The sequence below is a fragment of the Mauremys reevesii genome, linkage group 5 (assembly GCF_016161935.1).
Source record: "Mauremys reevesii isolate NIE-2019 linkage group 5, ASM1616193v1, whole genome shotgun sequence".
In the NCBI taxonomy this organism is placed as follows: domain Eukaryota; kingdom Metazoa; phylum Chordata; order Testudines; family Geoemydidae; genus Mauremys; species Mauremys reevesii.
The window spans coordinates 114,004,383-114,024,990 of NC_052627.1; the positions used below are offsets into that span (position 1 = coordinate 114,004,383).

At 43.8% G+C, this 20,608-nt stretch overlaps 2 protein-coding genes and 1 long non-coding RNA gene across 7 annotated transcripts in view; 2 read left to right on the plus strand and 1 right to left on the minus strand.

Moving 5' to 3' along the window:
- The window catches only part of EVC (EvC ciliary complex subunit 1), a 67,510-nt gene extending 66,383 nt beyond the window's left edge, over positions 1-1,127 (plus strand). Inside the window, exons 15-16 of the mRNA XM_039542051.1 lie at positions 283-427; positions 1,029-1,127. Coding sequence (XP_039397985.1) covers positions 283-427; positions 1,029-1,127 — 244 coding nt within the window. The remainder of the gene's footprint in view (positions 1-282; positions 428-1,028) is intronic.
- Positions 1,128-2,084: 957 nt separating this feature from the next.
- On the plus strand, positions 2,085-5,968 carry LOC120406113. The gene is made up of 3 exons (XR_005599101.1): positions 2,085-2,245; positions 2,505-2,617; positions 3,638-5,968. It is a non-coding gene; the product is annotated as an uncharacterized LOC120406113 (long non-coding RNA).
- Positions 5,969-11,135: 5,167 nt separating this feature from the next.
- CRMP1 (collapsin response mediator protein 1) overlaps positions 11,136-20,608 on the minus strand; it is a 64,268-nt gene continuing 54,795 nt past the window's right edge. For all 5 annotated transcript variants that reach the window (XM_039541172.1, XM_039541175.1, XM_039541174.1 and 2 more), the window contains 4 exons: positions 17,856-18,026; positions 14,237-14,416; positions 12,901-13,066; positions 11,136-12,157 (listed from right to left, as the gene is read on the minus strand). In XM_039541172.1, the coding sequence (XP_039397106.1) occupies positions 12,066-12,157; positions 12,901-13,066; positions 14,237-14,416; positions 17,856-18,026 (609 nt within the window). In that variant the 3' untranslated portion in view covers positions 11,136-12,065. The remainder of the gene's footprint in view (positions 12,158-12,900; positions 13,067-14,236; positions 14,417-17,855; positions 18,027-20,608) is intronic.

Here is a 20,608-nt window from a genome sequence, read left to right on the forward strand (position 1 = left end):
ACCATAGAACATTACAAAAGAGGGCCTGAATCTTACCAAAAGACTATCCAAAGCAACATACGCCCCTGAGCAAATCTACCAAAAGAGAGAAAAAAAAATCATATTCCATTTAGTGACTATGGAAGCTGTAAAAATTAATTGCTTTGGCAAAATTAATGGTCTTTTTATGGCTGTAAGGGGTGATTTTAGTAGTCAGAGTTTCTCACTCTCGAAGAAACCTCCTAAATAGTACAAAAACAGAACTATTCCTTAAGTTAAACTCATTAAATCCTCTAAAACTAGCCTGCTTTCCTCTACCAGGATGTTGTTACAACAACAAAAATTCTTGGCTCAGTTTGATGTGCAGCAGCAGGTTCGTCTGGACTCCCTAAAACAGAAGATACTGGTATTGCATCATCTAGAAACACAACTTGAAAATCAGCTAAAGGTAAATCAAGGTAAAACAAGTTGCAGGTATAGCTAGCTGAGGACCTGCTCCTGCTCCCATTGAAGGCAGTGACAAAACTTCTGAGAGGCTCCGGGGGCTTTTTCCAAAGCCCATTGAAGTCAGCAGAAAAATGCCCCATTGACTTTAGTGGACTCTGAACCAGGCTCTGTACATTTGCAAAAGCCTTTTCAAGAACAGACCAAATAATGTGTTAAGTCCAATCCTCCTAAAGGGTATTCCATTAGCACAGAGAAGAACATTTGGTGAGTGGTTTATTTTAATGTGCATTTTTCTCACCTAAAGTTCCCTCTAGACCCAGTTGTGAGCATGCCCACCCTATCAATGAGAGAACATTTCTGTTGTCTCTGCATCACTTTCTCTTTGCTGAGCAAAAGCAGAGGACATAGCCTTCTTATTACTACTAGTAGTACATACTTTGGTTCATAGATGTGACCCTGGTGACTGCCTTGCCCTTCACACTTCTAGACTCACCTATCCTCTCCATGAGTAGATTAGGATGGGCCTGGAATCAAACTGTTCGACCTTTGTTAGCATTCTTCTCTTTTATAAAGTATCATAATATGTCTTCCTTTGTGTTCAGCAAGCAGAACAAGATTTCATCACTGAGCTAGCTGCATTGGCCCGAGTTCCCCTCACAGTGCGCAAGCAGCCTTTAAATAGGAGCGTACAATCAGGTTAGTATTGAGATGCTTGCTTGCCTGCCTATTTTTCTAACAGAGGCCCTCCTAAGCTCTTTCAAGCCAAGACATTAGTTCACTGGCTATACTCCTGTCTGACCACACTGGGAAGGATATTCTGGAAGGCACGAATGGCAGTGAGGCACCCATCTCGCACTGAAAGTCAATGGGAATTGAGGACTTAACTGCCATTGGTACCTTTGAAAGCCTCCCCCTGAGTAGGAAATGTGTTCCTAGAGTTATCTGCCACTCCTAGCTGAGAGTAGTGGGCTTTCCTGCCGGGTTACATCTTGTAAAAGATAGATATAGGCACCAAATAAGAATATTCAGATCTGAACATGCATCAAGGAAAAAGAGAGAAGTTCTGCTAAGTAGAGCTTCTGTCATGAAAGTTACCATATCATTTTACACATTTGTGTGAGTCTTACTAGAGCTATATCCAGCAGGTTAAGGCCTTGGGTAGCTTAATTCTTCAACCCAGAATTACTTTGACACCTTCAGCATCCTCTTCAGAAACACCTGACCATAAAGAAGGACTCCATTCACAGATTAAAGTTATTTGCAATCAAACAGGCATTAGAACTGAATCACCCAGATTTCTCTCCCTGGATGGAGAGGAAGGAATAATCCTCCTTCATTCCCCACTAACAGCCTAAAAAAGTAAACTCCTATGAATAAGTACAATAATAGGGGCTATGCATACTTACAGGAATTCACTACAGCCTTAATTAGTTCACTGTTTCAGCTGACATGGACAAATTTGTTAAAATGACATCTAGTTTTAGGCCCACCATCAATTGTGATGCCAAATCTTCAGGTGCAGTTAAATGAATGTGCAACCTCCAGGTTGAAAATCCCTGACCTAGTTGATTCCACTAATCAGTTGCTGTAGTGAAATATTTAGGGACAGGTTTCAGTTAGGACCACAAGTTCAATTGAGAATCAATGGCACCAATATTCCTGATTAACTCATCTAGGCACTTTTGAACCCTCCCTACCTCATCCCCATGCTATCATCCCTCCCTAACAATTGCTTGTCCCTGTGGGTGCCTTAACCATGAATGCAAAACTAGAGGCATAGTTGAGACCACACAAAAAATATGGACCATTAACATCAAAAGTTTGTCTACATATTTCCTTAAAATTACAAAGCAACTGCCTTTATTCTTTTAGTTGTAGCTCACAGCAGTCTCCATTAGTTTGCTAATACACTTATCTGTTTAGAAACTACCTAATTGTGCATTAAAGACATTATGCCACATTCTAAACCATGTCAGCCTTTGGCAAGTGTGAAAAGAAAGACATGCCTACTGCATGGTAAATCGTAATCAAAAGAAGTTACCGTAGTGATTTTAAACTACATTTCCATGCCTTTTCAGGAAAAAGCCAAAAAACAAAAAGGAAGAACTCCCATTCCTGGGGAAAAGAGGATTCTGGTGACTTCAATGAAAAATGACCAGATGCCCCAGGAACACACTTCTGGATCAGTCAGGTATAACTGGAGCTAAAATGGATGCCAACTGAAAAGCATGTTTATAATAACTTGATTAAAAAATCTGTTTCTCAAGAAAGTACATTGATCTGATAGAAAAAATATAGTATCTATATTCTGTCCTCTTCTTACCAATATTCTTGTTAAAGCATGAACATACTCACTCTCCCCCATCACCCTTTTTAAATGCAGGAAGAGCTTCTAAATTTGGCTCTCCAGTCTGGTTTTTTTGTTTTAATTTTCACTTTAATTTTAGATAGCAATAAGAAATGGTATGTTTCTGTCCAAGCTTGGTATTTCTAAGGTGTCTTTCACTGTGTATAGAGTCACAGCTGGTGTAATTCAACCTAGGCCTATTGAAGTCAGTGGAACTACAGTGATTTACAACAGACAAAATCTGGCCACTGGTATCTAAATAGCCACTGCCTCGGGTTCCTGGACAAAAGCAGGTGCTGGTTGTTGGCTTCTGGAGGAGCAGAGCTGACAGCTTTTGCTATCAACATAATCACTATTTGAAACATCTCCTAGGGTGCTAACTAGACAAGGAGAAAGAGGCTCAAACCTAAAACATGGCAGATGATTACTGGGGGGACAGGTCAAACTGGTTCGCTGATTGCTGGGGCTTGATGCATTGAACAGATCATTCTGTCAGGCATTACAAATAGTTGCTTCTCAAGAACCATATGGAGCCTTTAGGAAGAGTATTTATCCTGAGTGACCATGGGCTGGGATTGCTTTCAGAAGATGGCTCTTGTCCCTGATAGCATGATTACTCTGCTTTCTCACACACCACATTTCTTCAGCAAACAGAAGACATTTGTAGCATGGGGAAGAGCACAGGGCAGATCAGTGTATATTTATCCTGTTTGTTTTGTCAGATTTTTAATAAGTCAGTTGAAGCCAGAAAGTGAAAGCCTAATATTACAATGTAACAAACTCTCTTCTGTTATTAAAATGGAATCAGAGCCATGGAGAATTTTGATCTGAAATTTTATTTTGTTGGTTTTTTTTTTTAATCAGAAACAAATTGCAGAGGCAGCATGAAACTTAAATTGATCAACGGAAGAATTCAAAGATGCAGAAGAAGAGGTGCAATATGTAGTGACAACAGTTCTCTGAGTTGTCTGTCAACCTGAATGTTGAGTCCCAAAGCATTTTTCTGGACAAACTAAGCTACTGTAAATATTTACTGAGGGGAGTGGGGAGACAACACCTCCAAAAGAAGAGCTTATTAGAGCAGGGGGTGGAGAGGAGGGAGACTATTCTGACCCTTTGGCCAGCCAGGATCCAGGAAATAGAGTTCCAGATTGGCATAAAAACTTTGCATGGCAATGAGTCTCTCTTAGAAATCTGTGCCTTTACGTTGAATAAAGATCTGAGTGTGGCCTCAAGCAAATTCAAGCCCATCATGCTGGGCAGTGGTACAAGAGGGGGCCTCTTTCTGGCAGGGTGGGGATGGGAAATGAAGCCTGGAGAGAATAGACGGTAGATCTGAAAGGTCAAACTACAAAGTAAACAAAAATCATTTGTAAGTACTGACTGATAATAAGCAGTATTAATTAACAGTAGATAGCATTAAAAATGAGGAGGAAACACAGCAAGGCCCTCATTGCAAAAATACTGTCCACTGCAGTTGCCATTGAATTCTTCTGAAAAACCAGGCAAACATTTTCAAAAGAGAATGCAGAAGCAGTGCACATTCACGACTCCAGCTGAAGTCAGAGACTCAGCATCTCTGAAAAGCAAATGGAGACAATTGAAAACCTGACAAGTGTTTGAATATGAGATGCTAGAGGAAACTTAAATCTAGGGGAAACCTGTGACAAAGCGACTTGTTCCCACAGAAACTGAAGCAACTGACGCTGTCACTAGAAAGGGCTCTGTTTGAGCAATAATAGTACACAGCATTCAAAACTACAGGTATTTAAGCCCATGATTATGAGGCGAGATGACTGTTCATTAGGGCAGCAGAGCCCAACCTCTCTCATTGTAAGAAACAGAGCGGACCCTGATGACAAACGTTTCCTTTTACATTTCCTCCCACAGTCCTTTCCTCATCCTGGGGTACTGCATTTATTTAGCAGAACCTCAGGCTCTCATAGGCCCTTTCCACCTAGCATCTCAGGTCAGAAGCATCTTTCTGAGTCATTAAACAGCAAGAAAAAAAGAAGCAAACAGTCTAAACCATCACTAAATCCCCCTCCTCAGCTCTTTTGGCCACAGTCCCTGTACAGGCCTTCTGGCATATTCTGCTGATCTCGCTAGGGCCTTTCCTAGCAACGGCCAGAAAGTTATATACTTCCTGATGTGTAGGGCTAATTAACAAGGGCCATCTCCTAAATGTTTAACCCCTGCTGGTCCTGGATACCACCCTGTAGTGTGTAGAGAAGGGTAGTACGTTTTATTTCCGGGGACCAAATTATGGTGCTTTCACTATGGCTGGTTTCTCCCCCTGAACGCTGAAAGAGCCATCACAGTAGCCTTTTTCAAAGACGAGGCCAGTATAGAAGTGTTCAGAATAGATAACTATAATTATAGTTACAGGGACAGAGCCTCAACTAGTGTAAATCGGTGTGTCACTCCATCAAAGTCAATGGAACTATGCCACCATCTGAGGATCTAGCATGATAATTAGGTAAAGGGTTGATGCAATGGCACAATGTGGAAGTTATTACCGTTAGACAAAGAGTGTTGCTATTATTGCAGGTGGCATTTCCACTTAGCTTCAGTGTAAGCTCTTACCTTGAATGTCTGGGTTTTGATCAGTGATTCTTATACTGTGGGCCATGCAGAGCTGGTAGCATGCAGGCTGCAACCAGGTGGTAGCTATGCTGATTAAACTATACTGATTAAAATTACAATGGCGGCACACCAAGGGCTTATGGAAGTTTAGATTTGGTGTGCTAGTGCTTAACATTGTAGAATGACTGTTTTAGATTAACAGAATCAATAAAAGTCTAAAAAGATATTTAATGGACATGAGGTGTCTACCATAAATACAATAGTCTGGGATTTGATCTATTTTTTATTTTATTTTGAAACAGTGTTTTATGTATGGCTGTTTTTCTACTTGCACCACAATTTTGTAGAATTATTATTCTTCATGGCTATCTCCAATTTGTATGTTATTATTATGGAGATGAAGCAAGATGTGGTATCTGTTACATTAAGTCAGCTCTCAGTTTTCTGCATGCCTTTTTATTATAGTTCATTATCGTTCTTTTTTAAAAAAAGTTAGTTCCAAGCAGCTAATTGTTGTTGGCTGCATACAGTACCTAGATAATGTATTTAACTATATTTATATCATATGAAGTATGTATTTAGTTAATCAATTGTAAAGTTTTCATTAAAAGCACCTTTTTTACCTATTTAAAATAGATTTATATTTTACTAATCACAACATGGTCCATTGCTCTGTGTACAATATAGTGTTTGCAGTTAATTGCTGAAAATGGAATAACCAGACCATGGACTTTATTAAACATGTTACATGCAACTGTAAATAGGTTAATCATTCTGCCAATCAAGATCAAAATAATGTCTGGTCTTTCCAAATTGAACCTCTGACAGTGTTTTGCTCTGTTATTTCAGTGAATTTCTGAGTTGCAGCATTCATATTAACCTACTGGCTATGCATTTTACTCACCTATTTCTCAAATGTTTTTAAATTGATGGAACATACTTGCCCATATCTGAGCAGCGTGGCCCTACTGACCACCCTCAGGTATCAGAGCTATGCAGCTAGCAAGAATGCTGTTTTTAAGGTTCAAGGGGCACATACATTTTATACACTATTATAAATTATACAAGAAAGATGCAGCATCCCATCACAGTTAATATGTAGTTTAATCAATAAAACCTGTTGGCATTATAGCCATTGTGACTTATCCAGAAATTACTGAATTTTAATGAGAGAGACTGGAGATGGCATTTTTTTCTTCAGGAATGTGGAAATGTGCAAAAGATGACCTCAAAATCTAGCCAACAGTGCCCCCCAATGGCAGCAAACATAGTTGTCCTTCCTTCTGATGCAAGATAGATCCAGATTCTCTGGCAGGGCCAAAGAGAGAAAATGCAGCTTCACATCACCTTTCATTCCCTGGCTCTTAGGCTGGCCAGGGACTATGTCAGCCCCCTCCCCCACATAAAACAGAGAAGCTTCAGAATTGCTCTAACTTATGCCTGGCTTCCCCTGGCCACTCCAGCAGCTGGGGCATAGGATCATCTCACCCATCCCCCCACCTTTTCCCCAGACATGCCATCTGTGTCTTTGCCGCACAAGGATTTTCTCACTTCCCTTAGAAAATTATTCCATTGTCTAATAGGATGATTCCATTCTTAAAAATATTTTCCTACTAATCATCTTAAAATTTCCTTTCCATTTCAACTCATTACACCTAGTGATTTCTCCCTTTTTCCATGGTAAATATGCCCTCTCCCTCGTTGATGGTGACGCTCTTTCTGTACCTATAGACTAATTCACTGTCCACTGTCACCACTTGAGTGAAATTCACACCTGTGCAAAGGGTGCTACATGACTTAAGTCCCATTTCAGTCCTATTTTAAGGGTGTAACTGGCTCGTAATCCTTTTGCTGCCTCTGTGCACAGGCGTGAACATCACCATTTTTGCAAAATTTTCCATCTCTTCGCCACACCATGAATTCACTTCACGGGTATTTTTCCCCAGGTGGTTTAGCTCGTATTATCTAAGCAGAATCTTATTGTATTATCTTCTGTCCATATTTCTAACCTTGCAGTCTCTTTGCATTACTTCCCTGTTTTCACATCCTAAAGTGATGTCGTGTACAAATGTCATTAATATAGAGTCATTGAAATGTAGAGCTGGAAGGGGCCTCGAGAGGTTATGTAGTATTCATAGAATGCTGCTTTCCCCTTCTCTTGGATCATCAAGGTAATAATTGGAGATATACCAATCTCCTAGAACTGGAAGGGACCTTGAAAGGTCATCAAGTCCAGCCCCCTGCCTTCACTAGCAGGACCAATTTTTGCCCCAGATTCCTAAGTGGCCCCCTTAAAGATTGAACTCACAACCCTGGGTTTAGCAGGCCAATGCTCAAACCACTGAGCTATCCCTCCCCCATCAAGAGGGATGTTAAACAAAATCCACCTATGGTCCTCTCCTAGAACCACCCTCACCTCACAACATCATTGTATATTGTTAATCTCTGTTCATCCAATAACTTTCAGTCTTGGTGACAATATTCTTATCCAAACCAATTTGGGTTGCTATTGTGACCACGACTGTATAATTGTAGCAGCTTTCACTCAAGGCCAGCTAGCCCCGTGGACAGGCTGTGGCTCAACAGTCCTGTCCACCAATTTGTAGTGGGTTTCACTCAGAGGCCAGAAGATGTAGTGGTCAAGCCGTGGTCCATCATTTCCAATGCTCCAGAGTTCTCCAGTAAGATGGGGTGGGGCAGGGCACAGAAAAAGTAGGGGAGGATGGCGTGGATTGCACCCTCATCAAGTTTGCAGATGACACTAAACTGGGAGGAGTGGAAGATACGCTGGAGGGTAGGGATAGGATACAGAGGGACCTAGACAAATTAGAGGATTGGGCCAAAAGAAATCTGATGAGGTTCAACAAGGACAATGTTTTTCACTCCTGTGCACATTGCGGAGTCCTGCAATTAGGAAGGAAGAATCCCATGCACTGTTACAGACTAGGGACCGAGTGGCTAGGCAGCAGTTCTGCAGAAAAGGACCTAGCGGTTACAGTGAATGAGAAGCTGGATACGAGTCAACAGTGTACCCTTGTTGCCAAGAAGGCTAACGGCATTTGAAGCTGTATAAGTAGGAGCATTGCCAGCAGATTGAGGGACGTGATCATTCCCCTCTACTCCAGATGAGGCCTCACCAATGTCAAATACTGTGTCCAGTTTTGGGCCCCACACTACAAGAAGAATGTGAAAAAATTGGAAAGAGTCCAGCGGAGGGCAACAAAAATGATTAAGGGGCTGCAGCACATGACTTATGAGAAGAGGCTGAGGGAACTGGGATTGTTTAGTCTGCAGAAGAGAAGAATAAGGGGGAATTTGATAGCTGCTTTCAACTACCTGAAAGGGGATTTCAAAGAGGATGGATCTAGAATGTTCTCAGTGGTACCAGATGACAGAACAAGGAGTAATGGTCTCAAGTTGCAGTGGGGGAGGTTTAGGTTGGATTTTAGGAAAAACTTTTTCACTAGAAGGGTGGTGAAGCACTGGAATGGGTTATCTAGGGAGGTGGTGGAATCTTCTTCCTTAGAGATTTTTAAGGCCCGGCTTGACAAAGCCCTGGCTGGGATGATTTAGTTTGGGATTGGTCCTGCTTTGAGTAGGGGGTTGGACTAGATGACCCCCTGAGGTCCCTTCCAACCCTGATATTCTATGATTTAATGGTGGCCAGTGCAATGTACACAAAGGGTAACGATAAACTTCAATGCATTGATTTGTGGGGAGGCTGTTTGATGGGTGACATGATACTGGTTAAGGGCCAGTCTTAATGTCATCATTAACAGGACAACTGTAGCTTTACCACAAACCCTGAATAAGGTGCATCATGTTAACCGTCTCAAAGAGTCATGACGTTGTCCCTGGTTCCTCTCATGTGCTGGATGGAGAATTGTAGGGAGAAGAGGAATGGAGCCGCCCCCACACACACGCACAACAATGGGAGTAGCAATCACATGGAGGCTGCGCTCCTCTGGTCACGGCTACCGCTGATGTGAGAAGCAAGGGGGCTTCCTACTCCCTAGCATGGAAATATAGATAATGTCACAATCTGGCCTTTTGTTTATTCAGTGGGGAGAGGAGAGACCACTTACCTCAGCCTGCTCAAAGCTAGTCTGAGAACAGCATGACACACTCAGATGTTTTAATAAAGCAAGGGTCCAGGTAAAGACTCCTGATCACTGATTGGCTGGCGATAATGTAACAGGTTAACTCTGCACAAGGAAGAGAGGTCTTTAATTCACTCCCTGGTACTACTGCCAGTCAGGGAGGGATTAAACAGACACAGTACAGAATCTAAGTCCTATACTCCACTTCCTTAAAGAAGCAACATAAATTACATGGACACATTAGCACCTCACTCCTCAAAGTAATCAAAGCAGAACTACACTGTACTGACAAATATTGAGCTCAGAACCATTGAAGTTCAGAACAGACGGCTTCAAAGCTGCCTTGTGTGTGTTCACGGCCATTTCAGCATGAAAAATATTATGAATAGCCAATAGAGCAGGAAAAGTTTGTGAACAAGCGTTTCCTCTGGTTAGCCATGAATCTTTTATATTTTCCAAATAGCAAAAAATGGCATCTTTGTCAATGTGAGTTACATTGTGTTTATTCTCATTTGTTTGGTCAAGTAAAAGCTCAAGTGCTGGGGACCCCCGGAAGCGACGTGACTGTCAATCTCAAGGGTCAAATGTGGAAGTGAGAGGCAAAGCTTTCTAGGGGACTGGCTCCTCTTCTGGACACCCCACTGTCTTCAGTACAAAGTGCAAGGCTGGTGGATTTTCAAAAGACTCTGTGGCCAAGATCCACAAAGGGAGTTAAGACTCCTAATTTCCATTGAAATCAATGGACTATATGACTGTCCACATGTGTCACCTACACGCAGTGCTACAGGGCTTTTGTCAATGCAGCTTAATGCTGTGTGGGTATAATGCCTTGGCACAGGCGGTTGAGCGTGAATGAGCTCTGACTAAATAGTTTTGTTAGTGGCACTGCCCCAGCAGACCTTTTACCAGTACAAATTTCTAGTGTAGTTAAGGCCTAAGAAGCACAAGTCCCACTGAAAGCCAATGGAATTTATGTTGCTAAGTCACTTAAGCTCTTTTGACAACCCCCAACCTCACTCTTTTAGCCTGGCCTTCCCTTAATATCAGCAGCACAAGCAAATACGGAAAAGGAAATAGAAGTAGGGGTAAGGAGAAGGCCTCTTTCTCACATACTTACATATTGGGAAAGAGGAGGGAGGACATTTCCATCAACCTCCCAAAGAAGAAGAGGATAGTCCATTTGTGCATTAGTTTGTGATGTGATGTGTTGATAAGAACACACAGAGAGACGGATCCCAATAGGCAATGCCAACTGGAAGATGGCTTGGATCAAGATGGAGCACTGCGTGCTGAGTCTGGGCTGTCTCTGGTGCTTGCTGTCCCATATTAAAAATGAGGATGGCAGCAATCTGCTCCACTTTGTGCAAATCCGATACGGCCCCAGAGCTGCAGGTGGATTGCCAATGTAGCTGTTAGTGGACCAAAGACTAGGTGACTGAACTGGTTATATTCTTACCACAAGCTCTATTCAGCTCAGCCGAACTGGAACTTGCAAAAACAATATTCAAGTGTGCACAGAAAGTTATTCATTAACAATCTTTATGCTTTGAGGATGCAGTTTCTTTCAAATGATGTGGACCCAGAAGAAAACTCCCTCTGGTTAGCCAGGGAACACCTACACTGTAAAAAATCATATTGGTGAGCAAGAGACCTGGAAGGCAGAGAAAGACACTTAATGATCTTTTCATTTCCTTTATTTCACAAGCTTTGAATTCAGAAATAGAACCACAACTAGTAGATCTGATAGGGTATAATAAGTAAAAATGCATGTGATTACAAAGGAAAAACTTTGTACAAAAAAGTTTAAAAATCCAACGGTAATTTAAGTTATTCTTAAGTACCAAAACACTCATGCAAAAGGAGCACACTACTGCCCAGCTGGAGAAATCTCTGAAAGAGATGGCAATGGCATTGCTGCGTAGAAGTTATGGCTCTGTCTAAAATGAAAACAGTTAAGACACATACTTGGAATGTACTTAGTGGATAATGAGAATTGCTACACAGGCCATGTTGTCATTACACATTTTGAAGTTGTTTCTTTGTATCTGGGAGCAGCGCTTCATGGATTTATAATAAATTAAACATATTAACAGAAGCCACTTACGCTATTCTACTGCATACTTTAAAAATGTCCATATTCTTCCTCCTTATGTATTTTAGTGGCATTGATCTTGGCATTGTGTCAATTGTTGGCAACGTGTTCTAAACAGACGCACTCACAGACTGCAACTTGCATAAATAACTTAGTAACATGCATTTACTACTCTAGTACAGCTAATGGGTGCAAAGGAACCATCATTTAGTTACAAGACAAAGCTAAAACCTGTAGTCACTAAAGGGGCAATGGAAGCACCATGCTTTAAGGTGACTATGGCAAGAAAGCACAATTGTGAGGCAAGTAGTTCCAAGCAAACACACCACACTATTATCACCTCTTCCTATACAATAAAAAAAAAAAGAAAAGAAAACAAAACAAAACAAAAAGACAACTCATTTTCCCCTCATTAGTACCGAATAAAACTGTGGGTTCAATAACATGGACATCAAGAGGAACAGACATTATTCCCATGATCCTTCATTCTTGCCATTCTGTCCATCATCTGTGTTCAGCCAAGACTGGTAATATTAGAGCGACCACCAGGGGGCGCAACAATGCGGTGTCCGGTTCGTCGAGGGTTGTTGTCATCTACCTGAGCACCTGTAAAATAGCAATCCACCCAGCAAAGCAGGAGAGTTAACAAAACGGGAACAGAAACGTCTGAAGAAAAAACTACAATCAACACTGAATTTTCACCTGACCGGCTCTATCCAGGAGTCAATGTTTTGCCACTTTGTTTTGAGCAGTCATCTCTAGAACCTGTTTTTGGATCATTTCTAACTAAGGAAGCAAGCAGTTACTGACTAAGGCCCGGTTCCTGCAAAGGAATCATCTTAAATAGAGTTCCACTGACTTCCACACAGGAGTGAACGCCTTGTGAGGGATCAGAACAGGTTGCTATTCTAGGTAATAATTTGTCTCTGTAGCATGCATTAACATTTCTGCATAAAAAGGTTATATAATTATGGGGAGGCATTTTCAAAAGTGCCTAAGGGCCAGACTTTTAAAGATATTTTGGCGCCTTACTCTCATTGAACTCAATGGGAGGTAGATGCCCAAATACCTTTAACAGTATGGTCCTAAGTGATTTAGAATCACAAGGCTTTCTGATACGCTTTTGAAAATCCCACCCACAAATTATTACTATTAGGGACCAAATTTGTGATGTGCTCTGATGATGATCTTGCATCTGAAGAAGTGGGGTTTTTTACCCATGAAAGCTTATGCCCAAATAAATCTGTTAGTCTTTAAGGTGCCACCAGACTCCTTGTTGTTTTTGTGGATACAGACTAACACAGCTACCCCCTGATACCAAATATTCATAATCAGTCATGTTGGTTTACCTGATAAACTGAAATTAGATTGGTGGAGATTTCTGATTGGTGGAGGCTGATTTTTGGCAGGGGAGGACTTAGCTGAAGGTGCGGGAGTTGCATATTTTGGCGTAGCTGGGATTTCATACACTGGCCCATCATACATTCCTCTGGACACCCCTTGCAATCCTGTTACCTAAAATAAAAGAACAGAACAACTCGGACACTGAATGCACTGATATTCCAACCTGACAATATATTCAGTCACACATACCGTTCACAGTATGTATGGAGCTGTATCATACACAGTCCCTGTAGCAAGGAAGCATGGCATTCTTCAAAGGTGGACGCGGCGGGAACACTTCGAGCCTCCTGGTGGGCAGAGCCAGGAGAGCCATGCCCCACACGCTGGAAGCAGAGGGGCAGGACAGGAAAAGGAAGTATAAAAAGATGGCCCAGCAGCTCAGTTCCCCAAGCTTCTTCCTCACTGCTGGAGCGGGATGCTGAGAAGAACCGTGGCTGCCCCGAGGACCTGCCTGAGCTTCCAGAGACATCTGCCACTCCCAGTGCTGAGGAGCTGCTACTGCTACCCTTGGTGGTGTATCCTGGGGAGACTGAGGACAACCCCAGAATGCAGCTACACCCGAGGGGGAGAGTAGGAAGGGCTCAGGGGAACCAGCCTACCACCTGACCGTGTTACTGCCAGAAACACAGTCAGCATGTTGTGGATGGATTCCCCGCTGACCCAGTGGCAGACCACTCGGCCACCGCTAGGGCCCTCGTTTGCTAAAACATCTGTTCCAAGCCACCTGCTTCACAAAAGAGAAAGGCCGGAAAGTTTTGTGTTTTATATGCAGAAACAACTCAACTAAAGCTAATTCGCCCACAACAGTTGTTAACAGCTGATAAAATGCCAAATACAGTGAATGCTTCCAATGTAGCATGTACATGGGAAACAGAAATACTTGATCTGCTTATCCAACATGCTAAGTTATGTAACAATTTAAAATTACAGCCTGTTCTGACCCCAACCCCCCCAAAAAAATTGTGGTCCTTTGTTGTTAGCTAAAATTGCCTTCTATTATCTTTCATTTTCCTTCAGAAGACTGTACATCACAGACATACAGGGCCAGATTCCCAGCTGGTGTAAGTCAGTGAAGCTCCGCTGAAGTCAAAGGACCTACATCAGTTTACACCAGCTGAGCATGTGGCCCATAGTTTTTTGGCAGCGTTTCCAGTCCCACATGAATCCATTTCACCTAGGACAATAACGATGCAAAATGTTTTCGCGTGTGGTTCCAAGAGAGCCTGGAGCGAGACCAGAAGGTGTGTGGAGTATTAAATAACAGGCCAAGTTTGAACCTACCTTATTCCTGATTTTGATGCGCTGGTAAAGGTATTCAGGGAAAGGTTTGCGAGGAATGAAGCGGCCCATTCCCTTATTTACGTGCAGATTTCCATCTTCAAACACAATCTTTCCTTGGCTTATTACCACCAGGGGAGCACCGTGGCATTCCATTCCTTCAAAGATGTTATATTCAACAGCCTGAGGATCAAACGACATACACTGAAAACTCTATGCAAGCTCAATCTCAAGTCTGTTTTTCTTTGGTAAAGTGAAATCACATTTATGGCCCTATTTTTATCCAGCTTCCACTAATGCACCTGCAAAGCACCTGCAAAATGTGCAAGCACACTTACTTGTTCATTGTTCGGAGGGGAAAAAAACCTGCTTTTCCACACATAACGGTTTATTTGGATACTTTCCATTTAGTAGTTGCATTATTGAAGGTGAGATGTGACCCTTACGTATAATCAAAGGGTTCAAAATACACTTACTCCCTGGGGCAGAAACCAAAAAAATGCTTTGGGGTAGATAAAGTAATATACAAGCCTGTTGGCTGTCAAACACAGGTCAGTTAGGTACAGGGGCGGCTCTAGGAATTTGGCCGCCCCAAGCAGTCATGCCTGCGGGAGGTGCACCAGAGCCGCGGGACCAGCGGACCTCCCGCAGGCATGACTGCCGGTCCCGCGGCTCCAGTGGACCTCCCACAGCTGCGGAGGGTTCGCTGGTCCCGCGGCTTCGGTGGAGCATCCGCAGTCATGTCTGCAGGAGGTCCACCCGAGCCGCGGGACCAGCGAACCGTCTGCAGTCATGCCTGTGGGAGGTCTGCTGGGCTAGCGGCTCCGGTGCACCTCCCGCAGGCATGACTGCGGACGGTCCGCCGGACCCGCCTGCCGCCCTGCCGGCAAAATGCCGCCCCAAGCGCGCACTTGGCGCGCTGGGGTCTGGAGCCAGCCCTGGTTAGGTATGTCTACAGTGCAGCTGGGAGGTGTGATTGCAACACATGCAGGTACATCTGAGATATCTTTGATCCAGCTAGCTTGCTAAAAATAGCAGTGTAGCCTCAGTGACATGGGAGACTACATAGGCTGGCCACCAGAGTATATACCTAGAATCCCAGGCAAGATTGTACTCAGCTAGCCTGTGCTGCTGGTGGCTACACTGCTATATTTAGCAAGCTAACTCAATCAAAACTAGCTCAGATATGCTTACATGTGCTGTCCTAATTGCAGTGTAGACATAACCCTTAGAGGCACTGACTCACCAAAACACTTTAGCAAGTGCTTAACTACAAGCATGAGACTTAGGAACATGCTTACGGATAAGCAGGTGCTTTGCTGAATGAGAGCCTAAATGATTTAGATCTATTCCCTGCACTGCGCCACACTCACCCTCCAAAACGAGAAAAAATGCTTGGGTAGTAAGGTGTAAATTTTCAAAAATGCCTAGTGATTTCATGTGTCCAACCTGAAACATCTTAAAGGGGCCTCATTTTCAGAGAGTGGTGTGCTCAGCACATTCTGAAAAATCAGCCCCCTTTAAGGTCGGGCAAACAGAAACTGAGGCACACAAACTCACTAGACATTTTTGAACATTTAAGCCTTTTTTAAATAAAACTTATTATTGGCTATCCAGTAAACTATCACAAATATTTAATGAAAATCATACATATTTAAGGAACTGTGCCCCAGTATGGTGATGGACAGGATGTAAAATACCTACTAGATAGATAGGCAGTGTAGTTGTAGCTGTTTCAGTCCCAGGATATTAGAGAGACAAGATATTACCTCACCCACCTTGTCTCTCCACTAGATAGATATGTAGATTAGATTAGATAAAATAAAGCAAACATATGGGCCTGATTCTCCATTATCCTGCCCCTTGTGTAGTAATTACACAAGGATCAAAGTGTTTGGAAAGAATACACAATTAGTAATTTACGCAAATTGGGACGCAGAATCAAAGAAATACACTATAAAGTTTCATAATTAAACAAGACTAAAAAACCCCAAACCCATCCATAATCTAGAACCCAGATTATAGAAACACTGAATTAACCATAACATTTCAGAACATTTTTCCATCTGCTCACGCAGTGGGTGATAACTGATGCTTCAGAAATAGGCACACACAAAAAAAAGAAGAGAAGAGTGGGTTGGTGTCAGATTTGTTTCTTCATGATGATTTTCTGATCTTCTCTCTGGTTGGTTGGTTCGCATTGATTGGGAGGTCCTCGTTGGCTGGGTTGATGTGTCTGTGGATGATGTGTGGTGCTGGTCTGTTCAGGAGTTCCTCAAAGTGCTCCGCCCATCTGTTCATCTGTAGTTCTATTCCTGTTATAGACTTTCCCTAACTTTCCAGACAGAGTCCATAATCTCCTTGTCCTTCCTAATATTCCTCTTCACCTCTCTGTGCTGGGCATACTCTTCTTTTTTTCTTTTTTTGGCCTTTGCTGCCTGCTGCTGTTGTTGTTGTGCTCTTCTTCTCTCTCTCTCTCTTATCTCTTTGTCAAGGACTCTGCTGTGATCCACTCTTCTGCTGGTGTTCTTAATTCCAAGCTTCCTGGGGCATGCTGACCTAAGTGTGTCTCTCACTTCTGCCATCTGTTGAGTTACACTGTCTTCCTCTTCCTCAGACCCGATCCTGTGTACTGAAAAACTATTCTTCAGCGTCAATCCAAAATCTTCCTTGGTCTTATGGTCCTTCAATCCAGTTCTTCAGCTTCAGCTTCAATCTGGCCACCACTAAGTGAAGGAAAGATGCTCCCCCCTATAGATTTTGTTGTTAAGCACACAGATCCACTCTCTCTCCATTCTCACTCATCTCTCCTCCAGAGCATGTCCCCCATGACTGTGTATATCCTGTGTTATCAGGTCCAATTTTTGGCATTAAAGTCTCCCATAAGGATGGTAATGTCTTCTCTGAGAGAGTCTCTAATATTTTCTGGAGTCTGTGTAAAAGTAGTCTTTGTCCTCCTCTTCACTGTCATTGGTTGTGAACAACATTCATCTCCTCTTCTTCATTTTAGAAGGAGATGCTGTGATGATCCTGGGACATGTGCCCTCCCAACCAATCAGTGCTCTCTGTGCCTGTTTGGACATCATCTTGGGACAGGCAGATGGCCCCAAAGGACCTCTCTGGTGGAGTTTGTCAGATTTGTAAAGGTATTTAATCACCTAAAGATGCAATAAGGCACCTAGTGGGATTTTCTAAATCAATAGGATTTAGGCACTTAACCTACTTAGGTGCTTTTGAAAATCCCACTACATGCCTACCGGCATCTTTAGGCATCAGAATACCTTTAAAAATCTGATGCTGGCTCCAAGACTGGTGCAAATTGGCATGGCATGGCTTCACTGACGTCAGTGGAGCTATGCTGATTAACAGCTGTTGGGGAACTGGCCCATTCATTTAGCCAATTATACAATATTGTACATGCTGGAAAAATTCCTTCTGGACTGTAGTGGTAAATTTCTTATTCTCTGAAACAAGAGATTTAATTACTTTCATCTTAATATGAACAATCATACTTTTTAATACAGAACATCATATGATCCAGCTCTTATGTATCTAGCACATTGGGAGTTCACTTGAGTTAGAAGATTGTGTTTATAATGACAATACGCATTTTTTCTCTTACCGATTTATGGCTTTTGGCTGTAATAGTCTTCACTTTATCAGGATCCCAGATAACAACATCAGCATCTGAGCCCACAGCAATCCGGCCCTTCCTTGGATACAGATTAAAGATTTTGGCAGCATTGGTACTGGTAACAGCAACAAACTGGTTCTCATCCATCTTGCCTATGGCCTACAAGCAATTTGACATGAGTAAATTAAGCTTCCAAAATTGAGATAGAATATTGATATTATCAACATATAAGGGCATGTGTGTAGATAGACTGGACAGAGGAAATAAGGGAGGGGGTTTCATGGTTCAAAGGTTTTATCAGCTTGAGTTTGTGAGGTCTGTATTATTCAGGAGCAGCAAACAGATGAGTGAGTTATTCACATCATCCCAAACAAAAGCCACTAAACCCTTAATCCAGACTACACCATCATATACGCTGTATATACTACATATTTTATTACAGATAAAAGGCTTGTCTCATTTCTGCTAAGGCCCCTTTCCACCACTCTCACATGTGAAGGTACCATAATATGGGTGTAAATTATTTATATCCACTTTAAGGCACTTTTATACTGCCAGAGAAGCATAAAGGAGCAGCAGTACACCTGAAAAATCCGCTGCCTTATTCTTATCCCTACACCTGCAAATCCAGGTTGCTTTAGTAGCACAAGTCCACCATACAAGTCTTAAAGGGAGAGAAAAAATCATCAATGATCAAATTTTAGAAATATCTAATAATGGCATACGAAATCTTTGCCACACAGAACAATGTTGTGACTTTACAGTCCAATATTTTTTGATTTTCTCAGGCTAGAAACAAGAGCAGCATGCCCCAATGAAAAACAGACTATTCTCCTTGTATGGTATAACACCACCCATTTCTAGCCTAAATAGAACATGAGATACCAAGTCCACAACTGAATGTTGCCCCACCTGCATCTCAGCCCAATGTAGTTTTGCAGCTGACATTCCATGTTTTGTGGGAGAAAAGAAGAAAAAATGTCTCAGGTTGGTTGGTTTTTGTTCATTCTTCTTTGAGTGCTTGCTCATGTGTATTCCACAGTAGGTGTGTGTGCTCGCCACGTGCACCGGTGCTGGAAGTTATTCCCTCAGCAGTACCCATAGGGGGAGTGCTGCTGCGACCCCTAGAGTGGCGCCGCCATAGCACACCAGAAGGGGAGCCACACGCTCCCCCCACCCTCAGTTCCTTCTTGCTGCAAGTGACGGTGTATCGGAACCACTTGCTCCAGCTTTGCTGCAGCTCATCTCAAATCTTGTTGGTTGTTCGGTAGTACCTGTATCAGTTAGTAAAAGTTCTAGTTTAGTTAGTTATTCTTCGGGCCGGGGCATGCCCCAGGCCCCAGGGTTTAAATCGTGTGAATTTTGCAGGCGTTTGATACCCAGGAGTGACCCACACACCGACTGTCTCCGCTGCCTGGGCGAATCCCACATCAGCGACCGCTGTAAAATCTGCAGGTCCTTCAAACCCAGGATGAAAAAAAGAGAGAGACATTAGACTTTGGGCCCTTCTCATGGAGTCAGCACTGGCTTCTATCCCAGTGCGCTGAGCAGAATCGGCACCGGGCACTTTGTCTTCGGCGCGTGGCGATCCCCCAGCACCTTCCAGTGGCCGGCACCGCTCTCCGTCGAAAAAGCAGAGGAAGTCTCAGAAGCGTAGAGAGAAGGCACGGGGGGAGGCCAGACCCACGTCGGGCAGCCCCCGCACTGCCAAGGCTCTAGAGCCCCCACTCAGGTCGAGCGGAGCAGCCCGGTTGCGTCGACTCAGACCTCTCCAGCTGAAGTCCGCGTGCCTTCGACACCAGAGGCCCTGCAGGCAGCCAAAGATATTATGACCCTGGAGGTGCCTGGGGCACTGCCAGGACTCGGACCTTGCTCTAGAGGCAAGCCGCCACTGGGGTCTCGTCAGCCAACGCCGACCCAACGCAGATCCCAGTCAGGAGACTGCTCTCGGGACCACTTGTCACCCAGTGTCCTGTTGGGACATACCCCCCAGCCTCCACTCTCAATGCCCTCCAGGTTGTCTGGTAGGGTGCCGTCGGAGCGCAGTTCTAGGGACAGCTCCACGCCGAGTACAGAATATCAGCAGGACAGGCACCGACGCTGTAGATGCTCGCGCTCTCGGCACAGCTACCAGAGCCACTCCCAGCACGGACATCGTCACCGGTCACGCTCCAGCTCTCGAGTGTCAAGGCACCGCATCCACTACTCCCGGCTGGGATCGCCAGCTCCACGTCATCACATATCCAGGCATCGAAGTATCTCGAGGCAGTACCGCTCCTCGACATCGGAGTCCTGGTCCCGTGGCAGACACCATGCTCGGTACCACCGCATGTATCGCTCGCACAGCACTGACAGGTCGTTGGTAAACCAGACCTTCACCCACATGCAATGCCCTATGCTCCAGCCAGGCCAACCTGACCAGCTGGTGCTGCCGGTGCCACACCAGAGCCAATGTCAGGGACCCCTGTGGCAGAGTCAGTGGTGCCAGTGGACCCTCTGGCCCCCCATGCACGCCCAGCAAGGCCCTCGGTCTATAGCGGGAGCATTGGAGGCTCTGTCAGTTGCGCTATCCAGACCTCCAAGGGATAGATCGGCGGGTCACGGCTCCTCGGCACCACACAAGGAGTCTGATCAAGGGGTGGTCCCCGCGGCACCGGCCAATGTGCAGAGCCCAGTATGGCCCCCTCCCCCGCACCGGATGACAAAAATCACAGCTCCGCCCTCCTCCATACCGCAGGAGT